Source organism: Sceloporus undulatus, chromosome 3, assembly GCF_019175285.1.
Source record: "Sceloporus undulatus isolate JIND9_A2432 ecotype Alabama chromosome 3, SceUnd_v1.1, whole genome shotgun sequence".
In the NCBI taxonomy this organism is placed as follows: domain Eukaryota; kingdom Metazoa; phylum Chordata; class Lepidosauria; order Squamata; family Phrynosomatidae; genus Sceloporus; species Sceloporus undulatus.
Window position 1 is genome coordinate 97,792,295 of NC_056524.1, and position 11,079 is coordinate 97,803,373.

Here is an 11,079-nt window from a genome sequence, read left to right on the forward strand (position 1 = left end):
TGGGGGTTTGGTCTATCCACTGCTCTGAGGATGTTTGTCAAATGCATGGCCTACTGTATATCTTTCTTCCAACTTCCCTAATCTCCAGTGGACTCAAGAAGCTTAGGCAGGAAATATCAGCACTCATTCTCATAGTGTCACATTTGCCTTGTGGGCCTTGGTTCTCTCATCAGTTAACTCTGCCAACCCAGGAACATCTTCTTTTTCCAATTTTACCCAGCCTCTTTACTCAAACCCCCCTTCTAAATTCTCGACTAGTTTTGTTGCACCTATTTGCCTGGCAACTGAGCAGAGGTTTTGTGTGAGAGCAGATTATTTGGAAAGGGTGATGAACACACCTCTAGCTTCCAGATGAGATTCCACCCGTAGGATATATCAAGCCACTTGGAATGCTTTTCTTAGATAGTCTAAGACTGTGATTCCCAAAGTGGGTGGTACGCCCCCCGGGGCAGTGGAAAGATCCAGAAAGGGGGGTAGCAGTTGAGAGGAAAAGGATGTGGCAGAGGGGCTTTCAGACAAAGTATTGGTGCTCAAGAAATACAAGGGGAACTAGCAGCCTTTAGGACCATGGTAGAGATGATGATTGCATGAAACTCCATTTCATGGTCCCTTAAAACCACTACACAGCCTTGATGATTACTTCATGTGGTGGTGTCTCCCACTGTTCACTTCCTCACACAAGCTCACTCCTCTTAGCCATGTCTTTTTCTCGTAGTGGTGTAGTAGTAATGGCAGCAGGGGAGAAGTGGTGGCAAAAAGGAGCTTTCAGATTTGGGACCCTGCTTAAATTTTATGAGATTTGCCAGGACTTGGCTGGGAAGTCAGAGTTGTGTTGTTGTTTGTGCTTTCTTTTGTTGGACAGCCAAGAGAAGAGGTATAGAAGAAACAATGTTTTATTTTTGGGGGGAGGAGACACTAAGAGCTATGTGGGAAAGATGTGGCCATGGGGAAGGATGGGGAGGAGTATAGGGATCAATGTTTGGAAAGAGTCCTTTGCCTTGGAGCTGCTCCAGTAGTTAAAATTTCTCTTTACCCATCCACGCCAGTCTCCAATGCAGAGCATTTGGCCTCTGTAAACCCCCTACACACTCCAGCTGTGCCCTTGTCACCCAGACGAAGGATTGGGAGTCCTTCCTCCTTGGGGAGAAGCTTCTCCCTTTGCACCTGGTCACCTTGGGAGCAACAACCGAGCAGCTGACTGAGCAGCAACCAAGAAGCCTCCTTCCTGCACTGGCCTTTGCCAGAAGGCAGTGGTGTCACTAGGATTGGACACCTATCAACTCATAGTGTCAACCTCCTCCCTTACCAGACCATATAGAATCTTTAGTACAAGGGGGTATCATAAAGTTTTAGATATTACCTTTTAAAAAGATTGACAGGAAGTTTATTTTGATTTGTAGTTAACTTTTCTCTACGTAGTCACCATCCAGATTTACACATTTTTCCCAGCGTTTTGTGACCCTTTGAATACTTACTGTAGAAGTCTGCAGATTGTACCTTAAACCACTCTTCCACTTCATGAATGACCTCATTTGTGTTGTCAAATTGACACCCCTACAATGGATTTTTTATTTCTGGGAACAAGAAAAAGTCACTTGGTGCAACATCAGGAGAATAAGGTGGATCTTGCACAATTTTGAAGCCACATGCCCATGCTTTGTTAACTGCAACTTGAGATGAGTGAGCTGATGCATTGTCAGCTAGGAGACAAATGCCTCTGGAGAGAATACTGCTGTGCTTCTTTTTCACAGCATCTTGCAACTTGTCCAGAAGATTGCTGTAGTATGTGCCATGATAGTTTGCCCCTTTGTAGGTAATCTCCACAACAGTCCCAAAAAACTGGGAACATGCTCTGAAAAAGAAACGTGGCGGTATTCTCTCCATTCACACAAGAGACTCCAGCTTCCTGAGTGGAGTGCAAGAGGAATCCAGGGATTCTTCCTCCTCTTTACTCTTAAAGCTGAAGGCTGTTGTTAGAATGGGAAACAGCAGCCTCCAGCTTTGAGATTGGGTTGCAGGAGGAATCCAGGGATTCTTCCTCCTCTCAATTCCCAAAGCAGGAGACTGGTGTATCAGTGGGAGTCAGCAGCCTTTAGCTCCCAAAGCAGGAAGAAGAATTGACACAATAGCCTTCTGCTTTGGGAGTTAGGAGAAGGAAGAATCGCTGGATTTCTCCTGCACTTCGCTCCTGAAGCTGGAGGCTGCTGTTTTCCATTCTAATAACAGCCTTCTGCTTTGGGAGTTAAGAGGATGGAGAATCCCTAGATTGCTCCTGCACCCGAGTCCCGAAGCGGAAGGTTCTTGTGTCAATGGCAGACAGCAGCCTTCCTCACACTCATTTGCTACCTGCTTCTCTTGCCTGCTTCTCCCTCTCTCATGGATGGGGCCAGGCAATACCAGGAGGACAAAGGGTCCCAAAAAGTCCTGCCTGGTCTCCTCCTCTTCTCCTAGAGGGTGTTTGAACCTCAGTGGGCAGAGGAAGGAGAAACCTTGTTTGTCTCAGTATCTGGCCACACCTTTTCCTCTGCTGAGCTCCTAATGTCTTACAAGATACATTAATGCTACAGCCTGTTCCTTCCAAAAGGCAGACATTTAGAGAGCAACAGTGGTATTGCTAGAGTGGTTGTGTTATCACCCAGTGCAGCTGCACCCCTCATACCGCCTAGTGATGCCACTGCCACAAGGGTGGCACAGGCAAGAGGCTTCTTAGCCACTGCTCAGCCAGCTATTTGGTTGCTGCTCCCAGGATGACTTGGCAGTGACCAACATTGGTTGTTTTCAATGTCCAGTAGAATCGTAGACCTAATATCAAGATATACATGCTGTGGGGGATGCTAGGGTTGTCACTCAAGAGGAAAGAGGGCAGTAGGCCAAAAAAGTTTGGGGGCCACTGATCTAGGAGAAAATTGATCTCTCCTCACACAGCAGGTGTGAAGGAAGTCATAGACCCAAAACGTTATGACCTCAAATTACAATCAGCACACACTATCAGATCGGTGGCCACTTTGGCTGCCTTCTCAAGTAATGCTCCTCTGCAGGAAATTTGCAGAGTTGCAACTTGAGTTACCGCTTCCACTTTTACAAAACATTATAAGCTGGACAAATTTGCCTCTGGTAGAGCATCCTTTGGTAGATGGGTACTCCAGCAAGTCGTAATTCCTATTACTTGATGGCTCCTTCCATGCTGGCTGAGACTGGCACATTGGACAACTTACCATGAAGGTCCATTTTAGCCAAGGAGATGGAGCCATCCAGCCCCACCCTATGGTGACATGACCGTTTTCCCATTATTTTTCCATTATGGAGATCTTTTCTTTTCTCTCTTTCCATTTTTTTCTTGGCTTGGGAATGAACTGAGGAGGAGCTAGGGATCCAATAGGAAATACCTTTCTAAAATAACACGCAACCCCTTGCCTCACCTGGGTGGCAACTGGAGTCAACCTGTTAACTTGATGGCTCCTTCTCCTTGTCTAGAACAGACCTTCATGGTAAATTCCCCATTTTGTTTTATGTTATAATATACATTTGTACTATCAATAAAAGTAACTGCTTTCTGCAAACTATACTTTTTGATCTCAAAACTATTTCTTACATTGTTTACAATTTACAGATAAAAGTCCCTTCATTTTCTGAGACCCTGTCTGCCTTAAATGTAGTGCAGGTAGCTGGTGGGTCTAAAAGTCTTTTTGCAGGTAAGGAAACTTTTCATTGTGCAATGAAGTTTTATATTTGCAATGTGTAAAACCCTGTATATATTTTAAAAAGCAAAGTTTCTTTTGCTTGCCTTATTTCTCAGAAATTGAACCTTACATATCTTCTGTCTTTTAGTGACTGTAGAAGGTAAAGTCTATGCCTGTGGAGAGGCCACTAATGGAAGACTGGGATTAGGTTTATCAAGTGGAACTGTGCCTATTCCCCGGCAGATTACGGCTCTCAGTAATTATGTAGTCAAGAAAGTTGCTGTTCATTCAGGTATTACTTCTGTTCTTGTCTCTCTTTGGAGTAAATAAGCATAACATATCAATAGACTATTTTTGTGTGATTTCCTTATTTGTACATTAAGCTTTTTAATATCTAAATCAGTTTTATGTGTGTGTCTGTTTTAGGTTTGTAGTTTTCGTTCCTGCACAGAAAAATGTGCATGTGAAGGTGGAATGCCACATCTGTTCTGGAACAGAACAGCTTAGTGTTAAACATAGTTTTAATTTGGTTATTATTGACCTCTATGCTGATAGAGTGTCATACAAAATGAAAATAAGATGTTCTGGTGTGGTGGGACTGTACCATTTTTTCTAACATATATATGATTTTGCTGTTTTGGATTGGGTTCAACTGAGAAACAGTTGGTGAGATTCTGTTCTCAACTGAAGAAAAATAAAGGTGCAGTGTGTTTTTCAATCAGGTTCAAGTTTACTTACAGCTAGTAATGCAGCTATTTGTTGAAGTTTCTTACTATTGTTCAGTATTGTTCTTTCCATCTTTGTTTATTTTTATTTATTTTATTTTTTATCCCACCTTTCTTCCAAAGTGGGACCCAAGGCAGCTAACATATATAAAACACAACAATTAAAATTTTACAATTAAAATCATAAAAATATAAAAATTACAAATATAAAATTTAAAACATACAAAGTTAAAATTAATAATTCAAGACCAACCCTCTCACCCTCTAATAAAACCAAGCCTGCCAGATCTCAAAAGGCCTGTATAAACAAAAATGCCTTTGGTGTTAACTTGCCTTCTGTCTCATATTCTTATTCATTCCAGGTGGCCGTCATGCTATGGCTTTAACTGTTGATGGGAAGGTATTCTCTTGGGGTGAAGGAGATGATGGAAAACTTGGACATTTCAGTAGAATGTAAGGATTTGTTTTTATTGCTTTGCTGGACTTGTTGAATTCCCCCCCTCCCCCAATATATTTATATATACTATCTAGTTAGCTAGCTATATTTATTGGGTGAAGAGATTGTCACATCAGAAAGCAAGAAGCAGATAGTTGAGCCTAAATACTTGGCTTGATAGAGAATTAATAGTGACTATCTCTATTTATTTGGGGTACTTTAGAGACAGTTTTTTTTTATTGTAATGCATTGTAAATCTAGCTTCTGTTTTTTTCCCTTTCAGGCATTTCACAACTTCTAAAATCATCCTCTGATTAAAAGAAAGCAAAATCTGTACAGTTGATAGCTTACAAAATTCTTAATGTAAAGTACCTTACAATAAACCGAGTAAACAGAAATACTTCATAAATGTTTTCTGTTGTGTTCCTTTTACAGGAACTGTGATAAACCAAGGCTGATAGAAGCACTGAAAACAAAACGTATCCGTGACATTGCCTGTGGTAGTTCTCACAGTGCTGCCATTACATCTAGTGGTGAATTATATACGTGGGGACTTGGCGAATATGGTCGACTTGGGCATGGAGACAATACTACACAACTTAAACCAAAGATGGTATGAAGTTTTCCTAGTGGAAGTCATATTAGGTTATGCACATGCTGAAATATGGCAAAACAGCTGAAGTACTTTCATTCAATATATAGTGGGGTGTGTCTGTCTGTCTTTGTCTCTGTGTGTGACATCATCATTTCTTTCTCTCTCTTTTTACTTGATGTAGGAAAAACACTATACTGTAAAATTCAGTTTTTGGCCAAAACTGGTCAAGGATTAAGTGTGTCTCTAAAATGGGCAATTTATATATGATTTCAAATGGATGCACTTCAGGCAATTTGCATTCTGTGTTGTAGGTTAAGGTGCTTCTTGGGCATAGAGTGATTCAAGTTGCCTGTGGAAGTAGAGATGCTCAGACGTTGGCACTGACAGATGAAGGTAAAAAAAAAATCTCTTCATTAGTACAACTTAATGCATTTCATTTCATTGTAGTTTAAATCTTTAATGCTTCAATATTGCATTGTAGTTTAAATCTTTAATGCTGGCTTTTTTAATATATTAGGACTAGTATTTTCCTGGGGAGATGGAGACTTTGGAAAACTGGGTCGAGGAGGAAGTGAAGGATGCAACATTCCTCAGAACATTGAAAGGCTGAATGGCCAGGGAGTCTGCCAGATTGAGTGTGGAGCTCAGTTCTCTTTGGCTCTTACAAAATCTGGTGTGGTGTGGACATGGTATGTCATGTTTAACAAATTGTGAGCTTTGTTAGAATCAGACAAATTAACAGGAAGACTAGAACAGAAGTAAGATAAGTTGTATAAAGCTAATAGAGTATATTCGCAACCAACAAAGGTGAGGAATGAGAACAGCTGATTGGTGGGTATTTTTAATGCAAAATTAGAGAAATAAGGTCAAGGCATTAAATTTCACTATCTTCTTTGATTTGCAAGTCCCCTTTCCAAAAATCCTGAGGTAGAATATATTAATAACAGTATTATAACTGAACAATTTTTTGTCCCACTTTGAAATTACTTTGTCCCAAATCTCATAAATGAATGATCGAATCTGCTGTCAAAAGAAGATGTGCTGGCCATCAGTTTGGACAACTTTAAAAGGGGATTAGACTAATTGATAAAAGATAAGGCTATTCATGGCTGCTATCAGTGGCTGTTAATCATAATGGTAACATGTTATCTCCAGTATTAAGGAGCAACAAGAAGCAGTTCCCAGTTGTTGACAGATTTGAGCAGGAGGGTTCTGCTGCCAGTATGTTCTGCTTGTAGGTGCCTCAGAAGGCATCTGGTTGGCCATTTTGCAATCAAAATGTTGGAGGAGGTAGGCCTTTGATCTGTTAGAACATGCTTCTTCTTACATTCTAAACCTTTGTTTTGATATATTGGTAAATAAGGTTTATATTAGAAAAGTCCTCATAGTAATTGGAAAATGTTGATTTGTTGGACTTGCTTGAGAAAAAAAGTAAATCTAGATGCACTTTTTTATTATTATTAATAATAATAATAATAATTTGTTTTATTTATATACCGCTATTCCAAGGATCATAGCGGTGAACAGCAAGTAAGCTAATTTGCCCCCAACAGTCTGGGTACTCATTTTAGCGACCTCGGAAGGATGCAAGCCTGAGTCGAGCTTGGGCCTTTTTGCTGGTCTTGAACTCGCAACCTTGTGAATGGCTGCAGTACAGGCATTTAACCACTGCGCCACCAGGGCTCCTTATTACAATGTTTGAGCTAAGAATAAGGGCTCCTGGACCAAACTGGGCTTCTTCCAGACATTCTGTTTCAAGTTTTGCCTCTGTGGATATTGAGGGGAAGGAAAACTATTCTGTGGAGAGTATAGAAAAAATAATCATACTGACTTTTTCCCTCCTCTTGTGCAGGGGAAAATATTTCTCTAGCTGTTGGTTTCAAATGCTTAGACTCATGTAGGAATTTTGACTTGCTGTTTTATCCTCAGGGGCAAAGGAGACTACTTCAGGCTAGGACATGGTACAGATGTTCATGTAAGAAAGCCGCAAGTAGTAGAAGGGCTGAGAGGGAAGAAGATAGTTCATGTGGCAGTAGGTGCACTCCATTGCCTAGCAGTCACCGACACAGGGCAGGTAAGGAAAAATTGTCAGCCCACTCTGAAGACCATTATGTGGTCGTAAGTCCTACTGAATTAATAAGATTTTCTTCACACAGTTTGTTTAGAACTAAAGTTTGAGCTTCTGGCAATAAATGAATAAATGCTGAAACAGTGAGTACAATAATGAAATAATTTCATGAAACTTGTAAAAAATCACTACCAATATTAACTATTCTTCCTTTTCTTTCTTATCAAGCAGTATGGCCTTTTTCTAATGATGTTGTAGTTTTATTTTGTTCATAGATAAAGTACACTTAAAATAGCAGACTTATTGTTGTGTGCCTTCAGGTCTTTTCTAACTTATGACAACTCTTAAAGTGAACCTATAACAGGGTTTTCTTGGCAAGATTTGTTCAGAGGGGACTTGCTTTTGCCCTCTTGTGAGGCCGAGACACTGTGACTTGCCCAAGGTCACCTAGTGGTTTTCCATGGGTGAGTGGGGATTCGAGAGTCCAGTGCTCAAACCACTACACCAGTCTGATTCTCTAAGTTATTTTTAAAAGCAGTGAAGGAGCTTCATATTGGAGGGGCATTCCAAAAACAGGCTTAACCCTCTCTCTTCCTGGGGTGTGTTGTGGCTGTATTATTCATACATTTTTCATGAGAATTTAGATTCTGTAGACGCTAGTAGTCAATAAGACTTTTTAATGGCACTTTTAAAAAAGTGTTATGGAATGGTAATAAATCAAAGCCTTTTTAGAAATATTATGCAAGTAGTTTGCTTCAATTTCATACAGGCTGAAAATTATGGAGAAACTAAATAATTTCGAGTGTGCTGTGTATGCTTCCATCTTAAAAGAGAGCCAGCATGGTTTTGTGGTTTGAGCGTTGGAGTACAACTCTGTGGAGAATAAGGTTCAAATCCTTGCCCCACTCTCTAAGCCTCAGAGGAAGGCAAATTCTCTCTGGATGAATTTTGCCAAGAAAACTCCATTATAGGTTCACCTTAGGGTTGCTTTAAGTTGGAAATGATTTGAAGGAACACAATAACAAATATATGAAAAGCTTACTGGAAAAAATGATGCAGAGAATTATCTGCTTTATTGACAGGTGTATGCTTGGGGTGATAATGATCATGGACAGCAAGGCAATGGAACTACTACAGTCAACAGAAAACCCACTCTGGTTCAGGGTTTAGAAGGCCAGAAAATTACTCGTGTAGCATGTGGATCTTCCCACAGTGTGGCTTGGACAACAATGGATGTAGCTACACCTTCTGTGCATGAACCAGTTCTCTTTCAAACAGCGAGAGACCCTTTAGGCGCATCCTATTTAGGTAATATGCAGCTAGTTTTTTTTAAACAATATAGGTGGAAGAAATAGTGGGAGAGAGAAATGTATTGTGTTCGGAAAAAACCGAACTTGTGCTCTAAAAAGAGTCAACTAGTGGTTTAATGGCTCATTACCTCAGCGTGTTCCCATCTGACCTGAAGCACAAGGAGAGGGGAACATCTTGGCCTGTGATGTTCATTGTGTGGTAGTCACTGTGGCAATTTAAGTACAGTACGCCCTTGGCTTACATGGGGCAGGGATGTAGCCAAGGGGGGGGGGTTTCTTGGGGTTCGGACCCCCCCTTCCGTTAGATAAAATGAATGGTGTGTGCTGCTGCGCCGCCGCACCCAAGCCCCATTAAAATGGTGGCACTTAGTCTGGACCCCCCCTTCCCAAAATCCTAGCTACGTCCCTGCATGGGGGATCCATTCCGGACCCCCCTGCATAAGCCAAATAGCGCGTATGCTTGAGCTCCATTCACTTGAATGGGGCTTGTGCATGCGGCGTGGCAGCGTGGGTGTGCCATGGGCATGCGACCCATTCATTCCAATGGGACGTGCCACCCCTCGCGCTCCTGCGCGACTCTCCTCAGGTTTGATCGTATGACGCGGGCGCCCTGTATCTGGCTCTTGGATCTTTGCTTTGTTTAAGTATGGCTTCTGTTAACAGATTTGTTATCAGCTGTAGCCCAATAGCTAGAAATAGAAGAAAGGGAAGAGGAATAATATATTGTTAAACTTTAGACTTGCTTAAAGGATGTTTTGGATGCTAAGATTTCTTGTTTAGATTTTATCTCAAGCAATTTATAATTCTTTGATCTGAAATTTGATAACTGAATAACAAACATGAAAACTAGATAGAATAATTCTAATTAATCATGTAAGTGTTTGCTACCTTTTATGTCAGTTGATATAAAATAATTTATTGTAGCAAAACTGAAGGGTATGAGTGACCAATCATGCTGTAAGGCCATTGATGAGAAATACTATGAGTGAAGAAAGAACAAACAAATATTTTTATGCAAGTTCTTAGTTCTACAGCTGTGTATTCACACATTGTACAAATTTTATGAGCCAAATTAACTTGTGAATTTGTTATCTTTGAGTTTACCTGCTCTTCATTGTCTGAGACATCGAATTATAAACTCCCGGATATTTCTTATTTCTTGCAGGTGTCCCATCAGATGCAGATTCTTCTGCTGCTAGTAACAAAATCAATGGTACAAACAGCTCCAAACCTAACCGACCTTCTCTTGCCAAGATCCTTTTGTCACTAGATGGCAACCTTGCCAAACAGCAGGCTTTATCTCATATATTGACAGCTTTGCAAATCATGTATGCCAGGTGAGCATGTGCCTAAAGATTGATAGTGGAAGAAATTTTCTTTTAGTGTCCAAGTTGGCCTTCGGTATTAGCTCCAGCATTTCTGAGACCCTGGAAAATATATGTTTGAACAACAACTTCCACAATCAGATAGGGTTCTGGGAACTGTATTCCTTCCCCCCAAAACCTTTCAGAGTTCTAGATTTTCTGATTCTTGATAGTTTCTGAAGAAAACTTGTGTACTAATAAAGCAGTACAACTAATTAAACTGGAATTGACAAGGAAGTCTGTTGGTTGACTTTGACTTGATATGCTGTATATACTCAACTATAAATTGACCTCATGTATAAGTCGAGGTCAGGTTTTGGGACCAGAATTATGGATTTTGCCATGACCTGTGTGGATAGGTCGAGGGTAAAACTCAGAGACTCCTTCAGTGTGTGTATATGTGCGTTTGGCAAGAGAGACACTCATTGAGGCTTTTTGCTTCATTGTTTCAGCTTTCATTTCAGCCAGACCCGTGGGCGGGAGAGGGGCTCTTAAACAAATAGTAGGCTGGCCCAGTACCATCAGGGGCTAGCCTGAAGAAAGAGGCTCCTCCTTCCCTAACTGTCATCTTTCGGCCTCTGAGGGAGAGAGAAGGCTGGCCCAGTTCCATCAGGGGCTAGCCTGAAAAAGCAGAGCCCTCCCTCCGGTCCATCTGCCTTGGTCCAGGCCTCAGAGGGAGAGAAGAATGCTGGACCTGATTCCCTCCCCCCCTCACCATTCCCTTCTCCTTTTGTGTCGTGTCTTTTAGATTGTAAGCCTGTGGGCAGGGAACTGTCTGTTATCCCCTCTATTGTAAACCGCTCAGATTCCCAGTGATTGGGCGGTATATAAATAAAACCTATCATTATTATTATTATTAAATAACAATATCAATATCAATAAATCACCCAGGGCTCTTTCT

At 41.1% G+C, this 11,079-nt stretch overlaps 1 protein-coding gene across 1 annotated transcript in view; it reads left to right on the forward strand.

Annotated features, from left to right (window-relative positions):
• HERC2 (HECT and RLD domain containing E3 ubiquitin protein ligase 2) overlaps positions 1 to 11,079 on the forward strand; it is a 127,478-nt gene that overhangs the window by 81,322 nt on the left and 35,077 nt on the right. Inside the window, exons 53-61 of the mRNA XM_042458402.1 lie at positions 3,480 to 3,692; positions 3,829 to 3,972; positions 4,768 to 4,858; positions 5,277 to 5,454; positions 5,748 to 5,829; positions 5,954 to 6,125; positions 7,366 to 7,510; positions 8,587 to 8,812; positions 9,980 to 10,151. Of these exons, the coding sequence (XP_042314336.1) occupies positions 3,480 to 3,692; positions 3,829 to 3,972; positions 4,768 to 4,858; positions 5,277 to 5,454; positions 5,748 to 5,829; positions 5,954 to 6,125; positions 7,366 to 7,510; positions 8,587 to 8,812; positions 9,980 to 10,151 (1,423 nt within the window). The remainder of the gene's footprint in view (positions 1 to 3,479; positions 3,693 to 3,828; positions 3,973 to 4,767; positions 4,859 to 5,276; positions 5,455 to 5,747; positions 5,830 to 5,953; positions 6,126 to 7,365; positions 7,511 to 8,586; positions 8,813 to 9,979; positions 10,152 to 11,079) is intronic.